The sequence below is a fragment of the Stenella coeruleoalba genome (genome assembly GCF_951394435.1).
Source record: "Stenella coeruleoalba genome assembly, chromosome: 2".
Taxonomy (NCBI): Eukaryota; Metazoa; Chordata; class Mammalia; order Artiodactyla; family Delphinidae; genus Stenella; species Stenella coeruleoalba.
Window position 1 is genome coordinate 87137456 of NC_137147.1, and position 26119 is coordinate 87163574.

The 26119-nt window shown below is 42.9% G+C and overlaps 1 protein-coding gene across 2 annotated transcripts; it reads left to right on the forward strand.

Moving 5' to 3' along the window:
• Positions 1-9256: 9256 nt before the first annotated feature.
• On the forward strand, positions 9257-15345 carry LOC307183105 (beta-2-microglobulin; the record flags this gene model as incomplete). Of its 2 annotated transcripts, XM_079915133.1 has the most annotated exons (4): positions 9264-9413; positions 12884-13159; positions 13738-13765; positions 15129-15345. In XM_079915133.1, exons 1-3 carry the CDS (start codon positions 9347-9349, stop codon positions 13749-13751), a joined length of 357 nt encoding a protein of 118 aa, XP_079771259.1. In that variant the 5' UTR covers positions 9264-9346. The 2 variants fall into 2 exon arrangements, with proteins under 2 accessions (XP_079771258.1, XP_079771259.1); XM_079915132.1 differs by lacking the exons at positions 13738-13765; positions 15129-15345 and having other exon boundaries at positions 9257-9413; positions 12884-13191.
• Between the last annotated feature and the right edge of the window lie 10774 nt (positions 15346-26119).

Genomic DNA, 26119 nt, shown 5'->3' on the forward strand with positions numbered 1-26119 from the left:
ACATGGGTTTGAGCCCTGGTCTGGGAAGATCCCACATGCCACAGAGCAACTAAACCTGTGCACCACAACTACTGAGCCTGCGCTTTAGAGCCTATGAGCCACAACTACTATGCCCGTGTGCTACAGCTACTGAAGGCTGCGTGCCTAGAGCCTGTACTCTGCAACAAGAGAAGCCACTGCAGTGAGAAGCCTGCAGTACCGCAACGAAGAGTAGCCCCCGCTCGCGGCAACTAGAGAAATCCTGTGCGCAGCAAAGAAGACCCAACACAGCCAAAAATAAAAATAAATTAATAAATTAATTTTTTAAAAAAGGGCAAAATGGTGACTTTCAGGGTTCCAGAAGTGATTTATCAGGTTGTTATAGAGACCAGGTGTTGGGGGAGATTCAGTTGCTGTATGCAGAACTTTTTTTTTTTTTTTTGCGGTACGCGGGCCTCTCACTGTTGTGGCCTCTCCTGTTGCGGAGCACAGGCTCCGGGCACGCAGGCTCAGCGGCCATGGCTCACAGGCCTAGCCACTCCGCGGCATGGGGGATCTTCCCGGACCGGGGCACGAACCCGTGTCCCCTGCATCGGCAGGCGGACTCTCAACCACCGCGCCACCAGGGAAGCCCTTTTTTTTTTTTTCATGTTAAATAGTTGGGAGTATTAAGTTCAACCTTCCTGCTTACTTTCAAAAAGATGGATTAGCATAAAACCTGAATGGCTGACAGTACTACCATGACAATTAAATTGTTCATGGATCAGAACTCAACTCTATCGAAGTTGCTTCCTTGTAAATTTTGATCATGAGCTTTAAATGCTCTAAGCAGAATATGGATATGACTACATTTGCTTAGCCGTGATTTGATTCTGATGATGGTTCCAGGATGTCTTTTGGTTTCCTATCCAACTCATCTGTGCCTATCATATATTTCCTCCTATGCTTGGTCCTGTTCCCCCATATTATCCAGGATTAATTCAGAGGAAGTCACCTTTCAGAAATGGTGCTGAATGTATATTCACCAAACTTAGTGTCCACCATGTGTACTCTACCTGATTTTCTCTGTTCATAAACTGAGGTTTTCATTCCTGGAGAGGCAAGATGAAAATCAATATCTTTTCCTGCTTTATCTGAAACGTGGTAGTTGATCTCCACTGAGGTGAAAGTCACTGTACAGAAGAGCTGAGGCTAGCTCAGGAGCAGGCTGGCTCTTGTCACCCATCCTGTTGGAAGAGGTGGACTCATCCAAGTTGTCTGAGAACCTCCAGATAGCGGTGTCAATTGTCCTCAGAGCTGGGAGCATAGTCAGAGAACGGGACAGATCCAGGTTGGGCTGCAATCACTTTCTGAACACTTGTGGGCCTCTGTGTCCTCAGTATCCTCTTCCTCCTAGTGTTTTATTTTGAAAATTTTCAGTCCTACAAAAAGTTGAGAGAATAATAAAATTAACTTCTGTGTATCCTTTACTTAGCAGTTGATAACATTCTGCTTAGCAATATTCTTCATTTTTTTATTTTTTAAAATTAGTTAATTAATTTATTTTTGGCTGTGTTGGGTCTTCATTGCAGCCCGTGGGATTTCTCTAGTTGCGTAGAGCGGAGGCTACTCTTCGTTGCGGTGTGCGGGCTTTTCATTGAGGTAGCTTCTCTTGTTGCAGAGCACGGGCTTCAGTAGTTGTGATATGCAGGTTCAGTAGTTGTGGCTCGTGGGCTCTAGAGCGCAGGCTCAGTAGTTGCAGTGCACGGCCTTAGTTGCTCCAAGGCATGTGGGATCTTCCCGACCCATGTTCCTTGCACTGGCAGGCAGATTCTTAACCCCTGATTCACCAGGGAAGTCCCGCAATATTCTTTAAATAAACTCCTTCTCTGCTACATCAGGCAGTGTCTGTCCTGAGTGATCAGGGACTTTGGTTGACAGACTATGAACAGGAAATTCACAGAAGAAAAACAAATAACAAGTAAACATGTGAAACATCTTAAACATTTCCTCCTTGAGAAAATAATTTTTCCAGATGAGCCCAGTGCCCAGCACCTAGCAAGGTGATAGTAAAGGTTTATAGAACCTGAATGATTGCTGTGAACACTGAGGCCTGATGGATAGGTTGGGGCCAGGCTAAGAAGAAAGAGGCCAAAGCTTTGGGGCACCTTTGTCCTGGGGACTAGAGGGCTCCTCTTCTTACTCTCCTTCCCTGCTCAGCACTGGCAACAGCAGGTACAGCAGGAGTGCTTTGGCCCACTGGGTGCGTGGGGTCAGAGAAATAGTCCAGAAATGTCAGGCCCAGCTGGGCCCACATCACTGGGGCTGACCCAGCTCAGTCGGGTCAGTGGTAGGAGGGGGAGGACCAAGGCTCCTGACCAAGCCAGGCTACAGCAAAACTCCTCCCCCCTCAGCTGCTGAGCTGCTGATAGCCCTCCCTCACACGAGAGTACCCAAAATGCGCTGTGTGGCCAGATCTGGTTAACCGACAGGTAAAGACAACATTGAAAAGGCAAATAGTTACACTGAGCTAGGCTCCTGGCAACCAAGGCCCAAAACTGTAGGATTCTGCAGCAGTACGAAGGGGGTTTGTTTCTTTTTTTCTTGCTGCTGTTATAAATTACCACAAACCTGATGGCTTCAAACAACACACTTTATCATCCTACAGTTCTGTAAGTCAGAAGTCCAACACAAGTCTCCCGGGCTTAAAATTAAGGCAGGGCTGCTTTCCATTCTGCAGACTATGGGAGATCCCATGTCCTTACCTTTCCCACCTTCTAGAAGTTGCCTACATTCCTTGACTCACGCTCCCTCCTTCATCTGCAAAACCAGCATGCTGCATCTCCCTGATCGTACTTCTGTAGTCACATCTCCCTCTGACCACGGTCAGGAAAGTTCTCTGCTTTTCTTTTTTTGCCACTCAGCGAGGCATGCAGGATCCTAGTTCCCCAACCATGGATCAAACTGGTGCCCCCTGAGGTGGAAGCTCAGAGTCCTAACCACTGGACCACCAGGGAAGTCCCAAAGTTCTCTGCTGTTAAGTCCTATGTGGTTACACTGGGCGGACCCCAATCATTTCTGATAATCTCCCCATCTCAAGGTCCCTAACCTTAATCACACCTGCAAAGCCCTTTATGCCATGTAAGGTAACATATTCACAGGTTCCAGGAATTAGGCTATGAACATCTTTTTTTGGGGGGAGCGGGGGAGGCATTAGTCTCCCTACCACAAGGTATGGTAAGGAGAAAAGTATAATATTGTTAATGATAAGTAGGCAGCTCTGTACATAACGACATGGATAGTATCGATGATATATTATGAAATGGAAATAAGCAAGTTCAGTAAGTATTTATAGAATGATCCAAATTTTGTGGAATCTCCCTTGCCCCCAATAAATGCTGAATGAATTCTCTCTGAGCCGCACCCCACCGTTCATAGCCTGGCTTCTTCGGGGAGATGGTGGAGCCTACCTCACCCACGCAACTCTCAGGGCACTGGTTTCTTCACAGTCCTCTTTTAGGAGAAGAGTTTAGAAAGGTCCAAGACACCAGAGAGTAGAGAGGAAAGGATCTGATGCAGCTTCAGCATAGCAGGGGACAGCCAGAAAGGACCACACACTGCAGTTGGCCAGAGGCAAGTGTCAGCCAGGCAATGTGGAAAGTGAGAAGGTGAGGCGTACAGGGATTTGCCAAAAGGGAAAAAGGGCATTTGAAGGAGAGTCTTCGTTTTTAATAGTGCTGAATAGAATCCAAGGCAGGATAGAAAATCCAAGTAGGAATTCTGCAGTTTTAAGTAGTTTCTGAGATGCAGACGCAAGGACCTATGAGAGGAAAACACCCATGAAAAGAGGCTGTGCCAGTAACTTAGTCACTGGGCACCCAGGGACGGTGCCCGATGCTTGGCTCCTGGGATTGTCCTGTTGTCCCCACAGTGTCAGCGGGTCTTGGCTTCAGCATTTCCCTAACGCTCTCTCCATCCAAGCTGAGGACCGATGCTACCTCTAACTCCCTTTATGCTTTTAGTGAGCACTGAGTTCTTAACACATAACAATAGCAGTCTCTGTAGTTATAATTTTAAAATTCCTCACCTTCCAAACTATATACAATATATATCCATGAAGGGATAGGCACCAAAGCTTAACAATGTTTCCTGAGGAGAGGACAGTGAGATGGGAAGAGACACAGGAAGGCAACTTTCACTTTCACTCAGTAGACCTGTTTGTAGTTTTGCAACAGACATACATTCATGTATCAGAATTGTAATTAAAAATAAAAAGTGCTTGAAACACTGCGGTTACTACTGTTTATAGTTCTGTACTGCTTGATTTATTTTATACCAAGTCTGTGTGGTTTTCCCAATAAAATCACCCTGACAATTGGAAGAGCGTGGTGGTTACACACAAGCCTGTGAGGCAGAGATTCCTCACCAACGAGATACTTCACCTGTCTCAACTTTAGGCTTCCCACATACTCTCCCTCAATTAGTGAGAATAGTACTTGCCTTCCCGGGATCTTGTGAGGTTTTTGCCCTCCTTTGTATGGCGTCTGACTTTGAAACTATCAGGAAACAAAACGGCTCCCCTCTGTGTCCCATTTCCTTTGGGTCTGTTGCCTGTTACGTAACAGCACATATCTGAGAATTCAGTGGGCATGAACACCTTAGGTGGCTGCTAATAAATTAATTATTGGGCTGATTTGAACTCTAGATTGGATTCTCCTGGTTGGCAGTCTGGAATCTTCTGATTTATCCTTACAGTATTTCCATTTGCCACAAAGCCTGCACTCAATTGACATTGGCTGTATTCAATGGAATTTAACACAGAAGACTGAGGATTGCCAGCCCCAAAATAGATCTAACCAGGACTGACTTTTTTGTTAATTCTATTTTTCTAATTGAAGTATAGTTGATTTACAACACTGTGCCAATCTCTGCTGCACAGCAAAGTGACTCGGTTATACACATAGAGACATGCTTTCAGGATGGACTTCTGAGCAGGCAACCACCTTCAGACTCATTAAATTAAACCATTTAACGATAGTTCTCTCTGGGTTGCAGGGTCACTGTGGTTTTAATTTTCCTCTTTATAGTTTTTTTTATTTTTAATTTTTAAAAAATTTTATTTATTTTGGTCACGCTGTGCAGCTTGTGGGATCTTAGTTCCTCAACCAGGGATCAACCCCTGGGTCCCCTGCAGTGGAAGCTCGTGGTCCTAACCACTGGATCATCAGGGAATTCCCTATAGTTTTTTTTTGTTTGTTTTTTTTTTTTTTTTTGCGGTACGCGGGCCTCCCGTTGCGGAGCAGAGGCTCCGGACGCGCAGGCTCAGCGGCCATGGCTCAGGGGCCCAGCCGCTCCGCGGCACAAGGGATCTTCCCGGACCGGGGCACAAACCCGTGTCCCCTGCATCGGCAGGCGGACTCTCAACCACTGCACCACCAGAGAAGCCCCTTATAGTTTTCTGATTGTTCCAATTTTCTACCACATGCATATATTATTTTTGTGGGCAGACAAAAACAAATGTGAGTTAAATAAAAACTACCATACATTGTGTTACTTGTTCCTGCTTCTCTGCACCTTCTCATATGCTTTTAATCGTTGCCCTGGTCCAAGCCACCCAATGAACCGTTTCGCACGAACCCCTTCTCAGAAGTGGTTGTCTAGTGGACCTTATGAGGCCTTTCGAATCACATGGACCAGCATTTGAATCATAGCTCAGAGCTAACGTGGACGAGCATCTTAATTCTCTGAAACTGTCTCTTTACCTGTAAAAGAAAGACCTTCTGGATTGTTGTGGTTTGGGTCAGCAGCTTCACAAACTTTAATGTGTATACGAGTCACCCGGGATGTTGTTAAAATGCAGGCTCTGATTTAGTAGGTCTAGCATGGGCCCGAGTGTCTCCATTTCTAAGAGCTCCAAGGTGCTGCTGATGTTGTGATGCATGTACCACACTTTGATTAGTGACATAACGTTTGAAAGAGCCCAGGCACAAATGCCCTACGTGTGCTTTTTCCTCTCCTTCCAGGGGGCCTGGATTTTCTGGCTGTCTGATGAGTTCACCCCAGAAAAGTGCTGACTGAGATCCACTGAGGTGCAACCCAACTCATTTGAGCTTTAACCTATTCCGATTTTCTCCCCACTTCAATATCCTTCTTTTTCTTTCTGTTCAAGGACTTCATTCTTCTTGGCCTAACAAAGATACGGGTACCTGTGCTTTTAGGTTTTCTTGTGTTCTTTTTTGTTTTTGACCGTGCCACGCGGCAAGTGGAACTTCCCTGCCCAGGGATTGAACCCATGCCCCCTGCACTGGAAGCGTGGAGTCTTATTAGGTTATTTTTTTTTAAAAGGAGCTTTACTGAGGTGTAATTGACATATGATAAATTACACTTAAAGTATAAACTTTAATAAGTTCTACTACATGTATACACTTGAGAAACCATCATCATACTCAAGATAATGGATAAAGTGTCCTTAGGCTCCTGATGCTCCCTCCACCCTCTGGAAACCAACCATCTGTTACACAGATTAGTCTGCTTTTTCTAGAGTTTTAAATAAAAAGAATCATACAGCACGTACTCTTTTTGTCTTGCTTTTTTCCTTCAGCCTCATTATTTCATCCATTATTCTGGGTACCAATAGTTCATGCCTTGTCTATTCAATGATTTTTTAAAATTAATTAATTAATTAATTTATTTTTGGCTGTGTTGGGTCTTCGTTTCTGTGCGAGGGCTTTCTCTAGTTGCAGCGAGCAGGGGCCACTCTTCTTCGCAGTGCACGGGCCTCTCACTGTCACGGTCTCTCTTGTTGCGGAGCACAGGCTCCAGACACGCAGGCTCAGTAGTTGTGGTTCAAGGGCGTAGTTGCCCCGCGGCATGTGGCATCTTCCCAGGCCAGGGCTCGAACCTGTGTCGCCTGCATTGGCAGGCAGATCCTCAACCACTGCGCCACCAGGGAAGCCTCCATGCCTTATTTATTGCTGATAGTATTCCATCGTATGGATAGCTGTCACAGTTTGTTCATCCATTCGCCTGTTGATGGAAGTTTGGATTGTTTCCAATTTCTGGCTGTTACCAATAAAGCTGCTTTGAACAGTTTTGTACAAGTCCTCATCATGAAAATACACTTTCATTTTCTCTTGGGTAAATACCTAGAGTGGAGTGGTTGGGTCATATGGCCAGCATATGTTTAACTTTTTTAAAAACTGAAACTGTTTTTCAAAGTAGTTGTAACATTTTCCATTCCCAAAAAGAGTGTATGAAGTCCCAGTTCTTCCACATTCAGAAAATATTTACTATTATGAATAACATTTATTGTACAAAAGTTTTTTAGAAAAGTCATTAGGCCAAAAAAAAAAATTCTGTCATTCATCCCACTAATGGGAGATAACACTGTTAAAAGGCCATGTTTGTACATTTCCAGAAGTTTGCCCTCCTAGGCAAACAGTGGTCTCCTTTAAAAAAAAAAAAAAAAAAAAAACTGAAAAAATATAATTTTCTCTGTCTTCACTGTTTTTTTTAAAAAAGTGTTTTAAAAACTGGTTTTCCAAGTGAATAGATCAGATTCTATCTTTTAAGAATTTTAAGTACTCCAGTATTTGTCTGTGATGTGGTAAACAAGGAATATAGAGGTGACCACCAGCCCTGTCTCTTCCTATGCTCCCAAGGCACTAGAAAACAATTCAACACTAACATTCCAGGCGTTAAGATCCTTAAATGAGTTAACAACAAACAAACAAACAAAAGGGAGGGGCAGGAGTGTCTTTACTCATAACTTTATGCCTAACCATTATTCTTTCATTTCGAGAGAGTTATAAAGAGCTGGTAGAAAAAATAGGAAACTAGCATCAATAATCATAGTACACTTCTTAATCATTACTGAACACTCCCTCTGTGCTCCCCGGGGCTCTCTCTGTGCATTATCTCCTTTCATTAGGTCTGGGGAGAGTATCCTACTTTTTCTAGTTTAGACACAACCACCACAGTAGGGCTAGTTGAAACCTCTAAAAATATGTAAAAGAAATCCAGATGACATTGGTTGTGCTCTTTGGGGAAGCACCAACCAACTCCCTTCAAGTGCAAACCAGGGTGATTTCCAAGATCTCTGCCCCTTCCCCTCCCCATGGTTCACTTCCTCTTCTGAGTGTTCCACTCAGAAAAGATCCCTGGACTCAGCCACCAGGTGATGTCAGCATCTTTTTATGGTATGGTTTCTGGAGTGGAGGTTTCCTTAAGGAGTCTAACACTGACACGCTCTTAGAGTCAGTAGGCCTAACTTCTTTGGCTGGGCCCACAGCAGATGCAACCCGAATTCTCACTAAAATTTCCCAGTCCTCTATCTTCCAAGTGTCTGAAGCACGAATGACAAATGAATCAGGCCCATCTGAAACCTAACACTTAGCCTTTGTTTTCCTATCCATAAAAATGTAATGGGGTAATTCCTACATCCTAATATTTACTCACGTATTCCCTCACATGTTCGTTCGTTCTTTCATTCGTAGGTTCATCCATCCATCCTTCCATCCATCCATCCATTCACTCATTCAGTCAGTTTACCAAGTATGTACTCCATGTCAAGCACCATTCTAGTGTGGTAATTCGCAGGGAATGATGTTCCTCACGGGGTCGGTAGTCTAACACTCTAAGCAGTTACTGCTTTTACCTTTTACTATCAGGGTTCATTTCCCCACAAATCAACAAAACAAAGAAAATTACCTAAACTACAGAGGCAAGATACAGGCCAGACTTTCTCCACACAGGGTTTTCCCCGAAGGGACTCAGGAAGCAAGCAGGTCCTCCTTCACTCTGGACGGTTCTCTGAGCAGTCCTCATGAGGCCTCGAGGTTTCTGGACGACTTTTCTTGCCCAAAGAATCCCGAAGCCCTACAGCGTATTTCCGGGCTATAATTGTGATCCCAAGGTCTGATTCTGCCCAGTACCATTCAATCTCTGTCCTTACTCTCATTAATTTTTCTGGGCTTCAGTTTTCCCGATCGAAAACCAGGTTCTAGGCTCCTAACTAGCTGGGGCATGTTTGGGGAGCAAGTGCCTTAGCGTTTCTGATGCTGTTCCGAAAAGCGAAGTTTCCCTCGGACTGAAGCTCTCGGGTGGGCGGTCCGCGCCCCAAGCTTGGGCGCGCATCCCTGATAAGAGGGCGCCGATGTACAGACAGCGAATCCACCCGGTTCAACCCTGCCTTCCTAAGCATCACGAGACTTATCAGAAAATGAAACTGAAAACCGGGAAGTCCCTCTTTCTAACCTGCCAGGGCCTCGCTCGCTAGGAGACCGGTGACGCCCCGGCGGGCACGGTTCTGATTGGCGGCCTGGGCCTGGCTATAAGTGCGGGCGCGGGACCGGGTCCTCACTCTGACACCCGAGCTGCTCCTGTAGCGATGGCTCCTTTCGTGACCTTGGTCCTGCTCGGGCTTCTCTCGCTGTCTGGCCTGGACGCCGTCCAGCGTGAGTGTCCCCTCCTCCCTTTCCCTCTTCCACCAGCTCGTCCCTGTCCCGCTCGCAGCCACTGGGCACTAACTCCGTACCCCCCGGTCCCAATCCCAAGGTTCGGTGGAGTAGCACGAGGTTTTCTCTCGGGCTGTGGAGGCGGTGGGGGTGTGTGGAGTGGGGAGGGGTGCGAGCCCAGGACGCCGGCTTCTCCGGGATGGGGGGAGGGGACCTCTGGCACGCCCGCACCGGGTGGGTCGGGACAGAGCGACCGAGGTGGGGGAGGGGTTCACTTCCGCTGGTTCGTGGGGCCTTTGGCTCCCCCCGTGCAGCGGGAGCTGAGGGCGGGCTGGCGGGTCCCAAAGGGCTGGGTTGGGGGCTGCGAATGGGTGGAGACCACGCGTGGGCTTTGGGGGAGTCGCCGCCAGGGTGTATCAGTCCGCTGGGAGCCCGAGGGCCTCGAGCTTCCTCCAGGCGCCCGCCAGGTTCAGCTGCCTCTCTGCACGTTCCCCAAATCCGCGACGACCAAACCACGGCGAGGAAGTTGCACGCGACTCTTGTGGAATGTCCTGAGGTGTTTATATAGCGCTTCACGTCGTTCATTCTCTTGTTCCCGCTACCTGTCGCTCTTAATAATAATCATAGAGCTACCCGTTGGCGGCTTACTGACCTGCGCTATGTGCTGTATGTCATTTAATTGTGAAATGCGTCTACGATGTAAACAGGGTGCCTTTATCATCAGCTTGTCATAGATGAGGAAAGGGAGGCTAGAAGAGCTGAAGTAACTTAATCACGCAGGGGATTTATGGCAGACAGTAGAGCCTGACCAGAGCATTTGGGGGGTCGTGAGCCCTTTGCCTGTAATCCGTGCGTTTTTCACAGCCTTCTGGGGAGAGATTCTCGGGAGCAGACTGGGCGGACATGGGCCCCTGTTGCCTTTCTTCACAGAGGGCTCCTCCTTTGGCTCCTTGCCTGGTTCTTTCCAAGATGAACTGAGTATGTACTTTCAGTTTTGAGTAAGCGAAGGTTTATCATTCAGAAAGTTTGTAATACTAGGGATAAGAGTAATCAACATGCTTCCCCAAGCTGTCTGTCAGGGACACCATGGATACTGACTCAGTACCTTCTAAATACCCTGCAATATACCGGACCCTCAGATTTTTCTCTCTCACAAAAGGCTCTGTGAAGCGGGTTTTTGTTTGTTTTTTGTGTGTGTGTATGTTTGTTTGTTTGTTGTTGTTCATGAGAAAAAGGAAGTTAGTTTAAAAGTTATTTACAAAATAAAGCATAATGTCTGTATCATCACTATTATTACATGACTATGTAAGTCTTTCGAAAAACTTAATGTCATTAATGACATTAAGACTATCTTAATTTGAATATTTCCGAAGTAATGCCTGGAACATACACAAGACCTTCTCTGGAAGATATACAAGAAATGTGTAATTGCGATTGCCTCTAGGGGGTGTATTTTCTGCTCTTTCCCCTGTGTGGGTTTTATTTCACTGTGGGCATACATTAACTCTTCAATTAAGTTACAGAAGCTCAAATAACTCTCCCAAAGTCACAGAGCCATTAGTGGCTGAGGCCAGATTCTGATACTCTTCCCACTATTGGAAGAGATTATTGTGATGTTCTTGCAGAAAATTCCCTGGCTCCCTCAAAGAGTGAATTCCAGGCAGGATGAATCAGTGCTCTGATTCCTGTGGCATTTATTATGTCCTGATTATTAGAAGTTGAAATGTGAAGGGCTTTCTGATTTATCTTCACTTTTAAATTTATTTTTTAAAAATCAGCATTCATGGGATTTCCCTGGTGTTCCAGTCATTTCACTGCCAAGCACACGGGTTCAATCCCTGGTCGGGTAACTAAGGTCCCACAAACCCCGAAGCACAGCCAAAAAAAAAAAAAAAAAAAGGTAAAATTGATTAAAAAAAAAAATCAGTGTTCATTAGGATTCTCAGTACAGCTCTTGGTGGGACTAGGAACCTTTTCTTTGATGATAGGATGTTTCTAGACAGATACATCTGATCAGAATAGCCTGGTTCTCCTCCTTACCCCACCACCTTCTGTACATGAAGGATGAACTGACTTTTGCCATCATGTACCCTGAATGTATTTGTATTTAAAGGTGGATTATTAACATGTATTAGTGTCATTCTGTATATTTAGTAGCAGTAACACTTCACTTTGGAAGAAAAATATAGAAATAGAGTTTATAATATTTTCTTTACATCCCTATGGAGGGTCTAGTCATGCATCCCATTTTGGAAACCACTGTTCTGTAGCATTATGCAGTATTCCCAACCTGGCAGATTATGGCAATCACTTGAGCATGCTAATTAAAAATGCAAAGCCCATTCCCATGTGCATTATTCCACTTGGTTTTCTAATGGTGACAGTATGTTCTCTCGCATGTGCCACAGTCCTCACCCTTCCCTATTGTTCTTACCCAGCCCAACTTCATTTAAGTTTTCTGCCATCTTCTGCAGGCATTTTGGTCTGGTTTCTTTTTTTTCAAGCTCATGAAATCACATATAAAATCAGGTAGAGGGGGCTACCCTGCTGGTGCACTGGTTGAGAGTCCACCTGCCGATGCAGGGGACACGGGTTCGTGCCCCAGTCCGGGAAGATCCCACATGCCATGGAGCGGCTGGGCCCGTGAGCCATGGCCGCTGAGCCTGCGCGTCCGGAGCCTGTGCTTTGCAACGGGAGAGGCGACAACAGTGAGAGGCCCGCGTATGGCAAAAAAAAAAAAAAAAATCAGGTAGAGGTTTGGTGTGTAAACTTGGGGTAGGATGATGAGGTTGTGTTTTGCAAGAACATACTTTGGGTTGAATCAGGTCTCAGAGCAAGGAGGTAACAATATTTACACCTGCAACTTACAGAGCAATTGCTGTGTGCCAGGCACTGTACTAAGCACATATTGAGAAGTCTGATCGGTCTGGATCTAGGCAGGAGGCAAAAAAAAAAAAAAAAAAGGAGTAAACATAAGGGAAAAAAATTGACTGGGTTGAAACAGTGTACAGTAACGGGAATTTTTGATGTGGCTAATATGGGGGGAGTGTGAAGTGAGAAATGAAGCTTGATAAGTAGATTACGGCCAAATCATGTAGACTTTTGAGTGATAAGGAAGTCTGTGGGTGCTGAGGAGCCAATGAAAAGTTCTTGAGATTCTCCACAGAAAGATTATTAAAGATACAGCACAATCTTCACTGACAGAAGAAGATGTTAAGAGAAATCTGCTAGAAAAAGCCTGAAAGGCACGTGTAGGGGAATTATGTGGGAAAGATACTAAGTCATGGTTTATCCCAGAAAATGGAGGCTGCCTTTTGGAAAAATGGAAGCTCATTTGGCATGAGGGGAAATGGAATTGGGAGAAATGGAGGATCAAATAGAAACACTTGGGGCCTGATCTAGCTTTAGACCAAGGTAGCCCCAAGTGAAATACTCTGCAATTTCATCTGTCTTCCCCTGCTGCTCCTCAGGTCCTCCGAAGGTTCAGGTTTACTCACGACACCCCGCAGAGAATGGAAAACCAAATTACCTGAACTGCTTTGTGTCTGGGTTCCATCCACCCCAGATTGAGATTGATTTGCTGAAGAATGGGGAGAAGATGGAGGTGGAGCAATCAGACCTGTCTTTCAGCAAGGACTGGTCTTTCTACCTTCTGGTCCACGCTGAGTTCACTCCCAACGCAGTGGATGAGTACATCTGCCGCGTGAAACACGTTACTCTCAGAGAGCCCCAGAAAGTTAAGTGGGGTAAGTTTTCAAGTTCCTTCCTTAGCTGCTGACAGTTGTATCTGAACATAGCCACAGCATAAAGCTGCCTTGATATAAGAACATGTGCATACTGGGATTATCAGGGAATGTTATTAAAGCTCTGATTAGTGGCACCTTCTGAGAGATCTCTGCACAGCGTGGTCACGGAGACAGTGGTTTCCCTGTAGTGAGAGCAGGGAGCAGTAGCAGCACTTCCACAAGTGCACAGGCACTCCCAATGATTCTTCCCTACTGGCTTCCTTGGGCCTTCCTGATAGCCTCAGGGATACTCAGGACCAAGGAGAGTCTCAGGAAGGCACCGGTCTTGTCTGTAAGTCCTGCTATGGTAGTGCCCTCCAATCCTAGACTCCTTCAGTTCTCTGGCTGGCTTGGGATCTAAGGCTAGTAGGCAAGGTGGGGACCTGCTGGGTTTTTCTTAACGAGGCACTCATGGTGAGGGACAGTGGGCTCTTCTGCCAGCTTTATTTATAACAGTTTTAGACATTTGTTAGTACATAGTATTTCAAAAGTGAAACTTAACTGTTTCTCTTTTTCTTTCTCCATTTTCTTTTCTGTAGATCGAGACCAGTAACCAGCATCATGGAGGTAAGTTTCTAATCTTAAGAAAATCTTTCTTTTATAAAGTAATTTATTTATTTTTGGCTGCGTTGGGTGTTTGTTGCTGCGTGCGGGCTTTCTCTAGTTGCAGCGAGTGGGGGCTACTGTTTGTTGTGGTGGGCTGGCTTCTTATTGTGGTGGCTTCTCTTGTTGCGGAGCACGGGCCTAGGCGTGCCAGCTTCAGTAGTTGTGGCATGTAGGCTCAGTAGTTGTGGCTTGCGGGCTCTAGAGCACAGGCTCAGTAGTTGTGGTGCACAGGTTTAGTTGCTGTGCGGCATGTGGGATCTTCCCGGACCAGGGCTTAAACCTGTGTCCCCTGCATTGGCAGGCGGATTCTTAACCACTGCGCCACCAGGGAAGCCCCAGAAAATCTTTTTTTAATGTCACTATCCTGGGGACTGTTATAGACAGCTCTCATATGATAACCCGCACTGTCTGGAGGACATTCATCAGGGTAGCAATTTAGCAGGCAGAGAAGAACCCCACGGGGTCACATTCCCTTCTCCTGTGGGGTGGCATGAGGAAGGCATGTGACCCTGAGTGTGTCTCTGCCAGCATCACTGACCCTCTAAAGGGAGGACAGAAGAGCTACAGGTGTGCTATGACAGGACAGAGGCTGCGGTTACCCACAGCACCTTCAAGGGTTTGCTCTTTCTTCTGCTATTTCTGCCTTGGGCATCTCTGTGCCTTCAAAAGTGAACCGTCCCTTCCTTTGCATGGCAGTTGCTTTGTTATTCAGCCAGAAGGGAAGAGTGACATGGTTCTGCAGATGCACCGTTCCTAAGTGTGTGGGCACTGTTGTGGCCTCTAGAAGCTCCCAGTCCAATAGAGGAAAGAAATGGAAACAGATTGTTGTAACCTAATGTAAAGCTACTATAACAGACGTATCTTGCAAGTATCTGTAGCTGCATGAAACAGGGAGCAATTGGACTTCTCTGCATCTTCAGTTGGAGGCCAGAGGCAGATAATCCAGCTTTTCTGGGAAATTTTACTCCACAGGGTATCTTGGCACTGAAAACCTATTCAAATTTCCTGTTACACTGTAGGACAGGGAAGGTAATTTTCGAGAGCATGAGAGAGTTTGGGTGACCTGCCCAGAGTCACACAGATACTAAATGGTAGAGCCAGGATCTGAACTATAGTACCAGCATTCATTCTTCTAAGGTTGTGGGGGAACCAGTGGGATAAACTAGTAGGATATGCTCTTTTAATGGATCTGGAAAATCACCTGCACCTACTACTTTTACCAACAGTGATGTATACAGCACAATTTAGATAAGTTTGGTGGTGCTATCTGTAATCCAAATAAAATAAATGTATTTGCTAATACTCCTTTTTTTCTTTTTTTCAGGTTTGAAGATGCCTCATTTGGATTGGACTAATTCCAAATTCTGTTGTCTTGCTTTTTATTTTTCTTTTTTTTAAAAATTTAGTTTATTGAAGTATAGTTGATTTATAATGTTGTGTTAACTTCTGTTGTATAGCAAAGTGATTCCGTTATTCTTGTCTTGCTTTTTAATGCTTATATGTTTTTATGCTTTATGCATTAAATCAGAAGTTGTATTGATGTTACCGCAAATATCATCTTCTTTATAATTCTACCTAGGGCGCTACGTCTCCACATTTGACCTGTCTTGGCAGGTAGCTGTAGTGGGGGCTCTGGCAGCCTAGAGGTGGGAAAGACAGAATTTCAGGTTTAACATCAACATCTCGGTCAAATCTGAACTCTTCAGTCTCTTCTGCATACAAAACTGGATAATAAGATAGTATGCATGTTTAGCGTAAACCTCCAATTTGTAATTTTTCTTAGAATTTTGGAAAAATTTTGAAAGATAATTTTCAGAATTATGGAAATTTATTACAGTGGATAAAACATTTTGCCATATAAAATTCATATTTACCTCTTACATCTGTTAGAGAGAGACTTGGTTGTGCCTATTTTGTTTGTTTCACTAATTAAAACAATGGTAAAACACTGTGTTCAGCTTCTCAAAGGAACAACAGCTGACTTCTCAATGTCAGTGGGATCCAGAACATAGCAGAAAGTAATCATGAATGGAGTAAAACAACTGCCTACATACAATTCCATACACAACAAAAATATCTTTTAAAAAATTACAGCAAAGTAAACGTCATTAGATAAAAAGTCAGATTTCAGTACCCTTTAGGTCCTCACTAAAGGAGATTCTAAATGATGCACTTCAGGCAGAGAGAAGGCCTAAAATGTGAGAAGAAAGGAAGAGGAAAAGAAATGTATCAGTTCTATGTAAAAAGAAATCAAAAAATAAGCACATAAACTGAATATTTAATATCTAACTAGTAGCGGGCACAGGAGCTTATGGAGTGCTAGTAATGTTTTATTTCTTGACATGGATGGTGGTTACAAGAGATTTTGCTTTGTAATTTTTTGTTAAATGTACATATATTCTGCACATTTTAAAGGAATGTTATATTTCACATTAAAAATCATAAAATTAATGTGGTTTATTACAGTAACAGATTAAAGGAGATGATTTATATGCTTATTTCAAAGATTCAGAATAAGTGTTCAATTAAATTTCAACACTCAGTGAGTTTATGATAAAAAACTCATAGCTGGAGGAAAAATAGGCTAATAGACTTATAAGGGTTTTCTTAACACACATAAACAGACACATGCACACATTAATAGAGAGATATCAGTATTTTACAGGTAAAATCAGAGATAAGATAAGGAGGCCCAGTACTACTTCTGAGTGATATTATACTAGAGGTCCCAGCAGCAAATTAAGACAAGGAAAAAAAGTAAAATGAATAAGGATTTGAAGAGAAGAAACAAAATTATATTATTTTGATGTTATATATAGATTAACTATATAGAAATGTCAATAAGGTATAAAAGATGAATTATTAGGATTAATAAGAGAATTTAACTGAATAAGAGAATTTAAATTTGCTGGACAGAAAAATCAACGTAAAAGTTAAATGCATTTATACTGGTAACAAAATGTAAATTAAAAATATTTAATTTATAGTAGCAATATACATAGTACTTAAGTATAAATATATATGCTATATATGTTCAAATAATAGTATTTAAATTTAAATACACACATATTTAAATGTATACAGTTTTTAAATATAAATGCATACACCAATGTAAAGCTAACAAAAGATGTTAATGGAAGCTCTTAATGGAAAAATTGTAGGAGTTGTTTTATTGGAGGAAATTAATGAAGACAAAAAAAATGGGGGAGAGTATGTTTATGGATAGGAAGATTAAATATCCTAAAGATATCACTTCTTCCTAACTTGATATATAGATTTAATGTAATTATTAACAAAATTTTAATAGTTTTTCATGAAACTTGACAAACTGATCCTAAAATATGGAAGAGAGTTAATGGAGGAAGAAAGACAAAGACACACCTGAAGAATAATAAAGTGAGAGATTTATAATTAAAACAGGATGGAATTGGCCCAGGGATGGACAAAGACCAATGGAATAGAAAAGAGCCCAGAAACAAACTCATGCATCTATGGAAACTTGACATACAAGACATTCCAGATCAATGGTAAAAGGAAGGATTCTGAAAAAAAACAAACACGGTGCTGAGACAAATGGTTATCAATATGTGGGGGGAAAATAGGTCCCTACCTCACACTATGCACAAATGTAAGTTCCAACGGAAAAGGATTTAGATGCAAGATTCAAAAATTTTAAACATAGGAAAAAAATATAAAACCATTTTTATGACCTCAACATAGAAGTCACAAATTACATGCATATAGCAAAAGACTGATTGATCTCATTAAAATTTAGAACTACATTAAGAGACCCCACGAAAAAAGTAAAACGTCAAGCCACAGATTGAATATATTCACCATACCTATAACAAAGATTGGTATCTAGAATATATCAAACACTACAAACCACTAAGAAAAAGGCAACACCCCAAGAGAAAAATAGGCAAAAGACTTGAACAGTCATTTTACAAAAAACTCCACACCATATATATATGGTGTTTAACATTAATGCAAATTAAAACCCATCATTCCAAAAGATAGGCAAAAGTTTTAAAAATCTGGATATGCTAAGTGTTGGCAAAGACATACCTCAATGAGAACTTAGTACATTGCTGTTGAGAGCATAAACTGATAAAACAACTTTGGAAAACTAGAGTATTATGTAGTAAAATTAAAGATGCACATACCCTATGACTCAGCAATTCTACTACTAACATAGAGGAACTCTTGCACACGGGCTGCAATAGATGTATAAAATGTGTATGCATATGGCTGATTCGCTTTGTTGTACAACAGAAAGTAACACAGTTATTGTGAAGTAATTATACTCCAATAAAGATCTATTAAAAAAAAGAAACTTAATTCCAACACTGTTTCTAACAGCAAACAACGGAAACAATCTAAAGTTGGATAAAGATACATTCAGACAATGGAATGCTATGCAGGCGTGAAACTGAACGAATTGTTGTTATAAAAATTAACATGGATGAATCACAAAAAATGTTGAGTGAAGAAAAACCCAGCAAGTCCCCCCAAAATATATACAGTGATTCCATTTTATACAAAACTCAACAGTAGCCAAAACTAAATAGCATTATTTGGGTATATATTTATATGGAGTAAGTCAGATAAAGAAAAACAGGGAATGGTAGAAAATTTCAGAATGGTAGTTAACTCTGAGGCTGGCAAGGTAAGGGAATAGAATGGGGATGGGCACACACATTCAACAGAAGGGGCACACATTTAAAGATATTGGAGATACCTGAGTTGTTGCCTGGATGGTGGGAACAAGAGTATGTGTTTAGTTATTATTGTTGTTATCAATTAAATCATACATGTTCACTCATTTGTATGTAGGGGGAGACTAAGGCTAGAACAGTGCTGTAATACCACAAAATAATAATTTAACTCACACATGCCTGCACATTGTATAAGTGCAGAGGCTCTGCAGTTACACCGCTTGGGTTCAAATCCTGGCACTACCACTTACTGCCCAAGTACATCTGAATTGGAATTCCTAATCTCTCTGTGTTCCCTCATCTGTAAAATGGAAATAATAACAGTACTTACCTATAAAATTGATAAGATTAACTAGATAACACCTGATTGTTAACATTAATATTTAAGAAAAAACAACTATAAGGAAATAATCCTGAAAGTAAACAAGATCACTTTGAGTAATAGATTTATAAGTGACAAATTTCCTTTTTTCCTCTATTACTCAATGTTCTACAATGATATTCTGTAGTATATAAAGGTAAGTTTTTCAACAAATGGTGCTGGAAAAATGGAATATCCACATGCAAAAGAATGACGTTGGGTCTGTTAGTCATACCATACACAAAAAACAATCAAAATACATCAAAGACCTAGATGTGAGAGCTAAAACTATAAAACTCTTGTAAAAAAATCTTCATGATCTCAGATTAGGCAATGGTTTCTTAGACGTGACACCAAAAGCGCAAGTGACCTGAAAAAGGTAAAAACTGACTTTTAAAAACTTTTGAGTTTCACAGGACACCATCGAGAAGGTGAAAAGACAACCCATAGGAGAAAATATTTACAAATCATATACCTCAGAAAGGTCTAGAATATATAAAGAACTCTTAGAACTCAACAATAAAAACAAATAACTCAATTACAAAGTAAACAGAGGATTTAAGTAGACATTTCTACAAAGTTATATATAAATGGCCAATAAGCACTTGAAAACATGTTCAACACATGAGTCATTAGGAAAATGCAAGTCAGGGCTTCCCTGATGGCCCACTGGTTAAGAATCCGCCTGCCAACGCAGGGGCCACAGGTTCGATCCCTGGTTCAGGAAGATTCCCACATGCCATGGAGCAACGAAGCCCGTGCGCCACAACTACTGAAGCCCACGCGCTCTAGAGCCCACGAGACACAACTACTGAGCCCATGCGCCGCAATACTGAAGCCCTCCTGCCTAGAGCCCATGCTCCGCAACAAAAGAAGCCACCGCTATGAGAAGCCTGCGCATTGCCACGCTGCAACTAGATAAAAGCCTGCGAGCAGCAACGAGACCCAACACAGCCAAGAAATAAATAAAATTTAAACAAAAAAACAAAATACATCCTCTTTAAAAAAAAAAGAAAAAAGAAAAAAAGAAGAGGGCTTCCCTGGTGGCGCCAGTGGTTGAGAGTCCGCCTGCCGATGCAGGGGACATGGGTTTGTGCCCCGGTCCGGGAAGATCCCACGTGCCACGGAGCGGCTGGGCCCGTGAGCCATGGCCGCTGAGGCTGCGTGTCCGGAGCCTGTGCTCCGCAACGGGAGAGACCACAACAGTGACAGGCCCGCGTACCGCAAAAAAAAAAAAAAAAAAAAAAAAATTCCCAGCCCCTCCCCTGCTCCCCTGTTAAAGGGCCAGCATCCCCAACCACTGCATCCTGGTAGAAACGACAGAACACTAATTCATGAGAAAGAAAACTCTACAAAGGGCAAGAGAATTAAAGTGCATTTTTAACCATCCATGGTTGTGAGTGCAGTTTGTTGGGATCAGTATTGGGGAGCAGATATTTAAAAAGAGGATCCCTGTTTTCCACACCCTTAATACGAACTGTGAAGTTATGGTCTCTCAATCCTTAAGCTCTCCTCCATTAAATTGGATAGGAAATCCCTGGGTGGATCTTGAGGCAATTACTGAGCAGCCAAGTTCTCAGTGCTTCAGGGCAGGGTGCTTGTGGACCCCTAAGGTCCACCTGGTGATGCTTGCCCTTCACTGGGTCCCGTGAGCTTGAGTTGGCTACCCACTCATGGGTACTACACTCAGAATGTAGAAGCCAGATGTTCAAGTTAAAAACACTTTTGCATGAGTTACACACATAATCCCATATCTTCTTGGCTGCTGTAAATGGAAAACTGGTTCAGAAGTTCAGGAGTAAAAAGAAAAAGAAACAACAACAAAAACAAGCACTTCGGGACTGCTGGTGGCAAAACCTGAGACCCATCTGCGCCTCATCTAGCCCCTCAGCGACTCTGGGTTCTGTGCCCACATCCTGTGTTCAGCAGAAACACACAGGCTTTACAGAACTTCTGAATAAAACTAAAAGTGAGGCTAATTCTCTATGTTAAAAATGCAAGTTAGAGCTCTTTTTTCATGGTTATAAGACTATTAATAATCTCTACTGTGACAGTTTATTGCATTTCAGCCCCCTTTATAAAATGTTAAATAGACTGGAGTAAGTTCTGCTTTTCTGCTTACTTTCAAATAGATGGATTAGCACAAAACCTGAATGGCTGACACCACTACCATGACCATTAAATAGTACATGGACCAGAGGGCAGTTTCATAGTGTGCAGGATGAGTTATAATAGAAAAAACTGGAAACATCCCCAATACAGGATTGGATAAAAATATGGAATATTCATATAATGAAATGCAATGAAAGTATGAAAAAACTATGTACATCTTTTATTATAGAAAGAGATATATTGTCCATGACACATCATTAAATTAAAAAGCTGTTGCAAAGAAATATGGGCAGAATGATTACATCTTTCCAAACATATATATCCATGCTTATATCTGTATATGAATAGACAAAGTCTGGGAACAAACATCAATTCATTAGCAGTGGATATTTTTAGATGGAGGGTTAACAGGTGATTTAAATTTTTATCTTTATTTTTACCTACATTGTGTGAACTTTTCACAATGGATATTAATTTTATAATTGGAAAAATATTAAGCTTAGTGGAAAAGTTTTTTAAAATATCAAACAAAAAATGCTCAGAAGAAAACCACAAGGAAAAAACAAAAACAAAACCCCAGCTCAACTGGCACCAGCATCATGGTCTAAAGGTTAAGTCCACATTCTTTTTCTTGGCTCCAAAGTCGTTCACAGGCTCTTTGACCCCTCCACGTGGAACAGGTTGCTTTCCTGGAATCATAATCTATTAAAGGTATATAAACCAGAGTCCATGAATTCTTTGAAGAAAGTTTTCCCCAGACCAGCCCAGTGCCCAGCACCTAGCAAGGTGATAGTAAAAGTTTGTAGAACCAGAATGATTGCTGTGAACACTGAGGCCTGATGGATAGGTTGGGGCCAGGCTAAGAAGAAAGAAGCCAAAGCTTTGGGGCACCTTTGTCCTGGGGACTAGAGGGCTCCTCTTCTTACTCTCCTTCCCTGCTCAGCACTGGCAACAGCAGGTACAGCAGGAGTGCTTTGGCCCACTGGGTGCGTGGGGTCAGAGAAATAGTCCAGAAATGTCAGGGCCAGCTGGGCCCACATCACTGGGGCTGACCCAGCTCAGTCGGGTCAGTGGTAGGAGGGGGAGGACCAAGGCTCCTGACCAAGCCAGGCTACAGCAAAACTCCTCCCCCCTCAGCTGCTGAGCTGATGATAGCCCTCCCTCACACGAGAGTACCCAAAATGCGCTGTGTGGCCAGATCTGGTTAACCGACAGGTAAAGACAACATTGAAAAGGCAAATATTTACACTGAGCTAGGCTCCTGGCAACCAAGGCCCAAAACTGTAGGATTCTGCAGCAGTACGAAGGGGGTTTGTTTCTTTTTTTCTTGCTGCTGTTATAAATTACCACAAACCTGATGGCTTCAAACAACACACTTTATCATCCTACAGTTCTGTAAGTCAGAAGTCCAACACAAGTCTCCCGGGCTTAAAATTAAGGCAGGGCTGCTTTCCATTCTGCAGACTATGGGAGATTCCATGTCCTTACCTTTCCCACCTTCTAGAAGTTGCCTACATTCCTTGACTCACGCTCCCTCCTTCATCTGCAAAACCAGCATGCTGCATCTCCCTGATCGTACTTCTGTAGTCACATCTCCCTCTGACCACGGTCAGGAAAGTTCTCTGCTTTTCTTTTTTTGCCACTCAGCGAGGCATGCAGGATCCTAGTTCCCCAACCATGGATCAAACTGGTGCCCCCTGAGGTGGAAGCTCAGAGTCCTAACCACTGGACCACCAGGGAAGTCCCAAAGTTCTCTGCTGTTAAGTCCTATGTGGTTACACTGGGCGGACCCCAATCATTTCTGATAATCTCCCCATCTCAAGGTCCCTAACCTTAATCACACCTGCAAAGCCCTTTATGCCATGTAAGGTAACATATTCACAGGTTCCAGGAATTAGGCTATGAACATCCTTTTTTGGGGGGAGGGTGGGAGTGGGGGAGGCATTAGTCTCCATACCACAAGGTATGGTAAGGAGAAAAGTATAATATTGTTAATGATAAGTAGGCAGCTCTGTACATAACGACATGGATAGTATCGATGATATATTATGAAATGGAAATAAGCAAGTTCAGTAAGTATTTATAGAATGATCCAAATTTTGTGGAATCTCCCTTGCCCCCAATAAATGCTGAATGAATTCTCTCTGAGCCGCACCCCACCGTTCATAGCCTGGCTTCTTCGGGGAGATGGTGGAGCCTACCTCACCCACGCAACTCTCAGGGCACTGGTTTCTTCACAGTCCTCTTTTAGGAGAAGAGTTTAGAAAGGTCCAAGACACCAGAGAGTAGAGAGGAAAGGATCTGATGCAGCTTCAACATAGCAGGGGACAGCCAGAAAGGACCACACACTGCAATTGGCCAGAGGCAAGTGTCAGCCAAGCAATGTGGAAAGTGAGAAGGTGAGGCGTACAGGAATTTGCCAAAAGGGAAAAAGGGCATTTGAAGGAGAGTCTTCGTTTTTAATAGTGCTCAATAGAATCCAAGGCAGGATAGAAAATCCAAGTAGGAATTCTGCAGTTTTAAGTAGTTTCTGAGATGCAGACGCAAGGACCTATGAGAGGAAAACACCCATGAAAGGAGGCTGTGCCTGGAACTTAGTCACTGGGCACCCCGGGACGGTGCCCGATCCTTGGCTCCTGGGATTGTCCTGTTGTCCCCACAGTGTCAGCGGGTCTTGGCTTCAGCATTTCCCTAACGCTCTCTCCATCCAAGCTGAGGACCGATGCTACCTCTAACTCCCTTTATGCTTTTAGTGAGCACTGAGTTCTTAACACATAACAATAGCAGTCTCTGTAGTTATAATTTTAAAATTCCTCACCTTCCAAACTATATACAATATATATCCATGAAGGGATAGGCGCCAAAGCTTAACAATGTTTCCTGAGGAGAGGACAGTGAGATGGGAAGAGACACAGGAAGGCAACTTTCACTTTCACTCAGTAGACCTGTTTGTAGTTTTGCAACAGACATACATTCATGTATCAGAATTGTAATTAAAAATAAAAAGTGCTTGAAACACTGCGGTTACTACTGTTTATAGTTCTGTACTGCTTGATTTATTTTATACCAAGTCTGTGTGGTTTTCCCAATAAAATCACCCTGACAATTGGAAGAGCGTGGTGGTTACACACAAGCCTGTGAGGCAGAGATTCCTCACCAACGAGATACTTCACCTGTCTCAACTTTAGGCTTCCCACATACTCTCCCTCAATTAGTGAGAATAGTACTTGCCTTCCCGGGATCTTGTGAGGTTTTTGCCCTCCTTTGTATGGCGTCTGACTTTGAAACTATCAGGAAACAAAACGGCTCCCCTCTGTGTCCCATTTCCTTTGGGTCTGTTGCCTGTTACGTAACAGCACATATCTGAGAATTCAGTGGGCATGAACACCTTAGGTGGCTGCTAATAAATTAATTATTGGGCTGATTTGAACTCTAGATTGGATTCTCCTGGTTGGCAGTCTGGAATCTTCTGATTTATCCTTACAGTATTTCCATTTGCCACAAAGCCTGCACTCAACTGACATTGGCTGTATTCAATGGAATTTAACACAGAAGACTGAGGATTGCCAGCCCCAAAACAGATCTAACCAGGACTGACTTTTTTGTTAATTCTATTTTTCTAATTGAAGTATAGTTGATTTACAACACTGTGCCAATCTCTGCTGCACAGCAAAGTGACTCAGTTATACACATAAAGACATGCTTTCAGGATGGACTTCTGAGCAGGCAACCACCTTCAGACTCATTAAATTAAACCATTTAATGATAATTCTCTTGGGTTGGAGGGTCACTGTGGTTTTAATTTTCCTCTTTATAGTTTTTCGTATTTTTAGTTTTTAAAAAATTTTATTTATTTATTTATTTTGGTCACGCTGCGCAGCTTGTGGGATCTTAGTTCCTCAACCAGGGATCAAACCCCTGGGCCCCTGCAGTGGACGCTTGGAGTCCTAACCACTGGACCATCAGGGAATTCCATATAGTTTTTTGATTGTTCCAATTTTCTACCACATGCATATATTATTTTTGTGGGCAGACAAAAACAAATGTGAGTTAAATAAAAACTACCATACATTGTGTTACTTGTTCCTGCTTCTCTGCACCTTCTCATATGCTTTTAATCGTTGCCCTGGTCCAAGCCACCCAATGAACCGTTTCCCACAAACCCCTTCTCAGAAGTGGTTGTCTAGTGGACATTATGAGGCCTTTTGAATCACATGGACCAGCATTTGAATCATAGCTCAGAGCTAACGTGGACGAGCATCTTAATTCTCTGAAACTGTCTCTTTACCTGTAAAAGAAAGACCTTCTGGATTATTGTATAGTTTGGGTCAGCAGCTTCACAAACTTTAATGTGTATACGAGTCACCTGGGATGTTGTTAAAATGCAGGCTCTGATTTAGTAGGTCTAGCATGGGCCCGAGTGTCTCCATTTCTAAGAGCTCCAAGGTGCTGCTGATGTTGTGATGCATGTACCACACTTTGATTAGTGACATAACGTTTGAAAGAGCCCAGGCACAAATGCCCTATGTGTGCTTTTTCCTCCCCTTCCAGGGGGCCTGGATTTTCTGGCTGTCTGATGAGTTCACCCCAGAAAAGTGCTGACTGAGATCCACTGAGGTGCAACCCAACTCATTTGAGCTTTAACCTATTCCTATTTTCGCCCTACTTCAATATCCTTCTTTTTCTTTCTGTTCAAGGACTTCATTCTTCCTTGGCCTAACAAAGATACGGGTACCTGTGCTTTTAGGTTTTCTTGTGGTTATTTTTTTGTTTTTGGCCGCGCCACGCGGCAGGTGGAACTTCCCTGCCCAGGGATTGAACCCATGCCCCCTGCACTGGAAGCGTGGAGTCTTATTAGGTTATTTTCTTTTAAAAGGAGCTTTACTGAGGTGTAATTGACATATGATAAATTACACTTAAAGTATACACTTTAATAAGTTCTATTACATGTATACACTTGAGAAACCATCATCATACTCAAGATAATGGATAAAGTGTCCTTAGGCTCCTGATGCTCCCTCCACCCTCTGGAAACCAACCATCTGTTACATAGATTAGTCTGCTTTTTCTAGAGTTTTAAATAAAAAGAATCATACAGCACATACTCTTTTTTTGTCTTGCTCT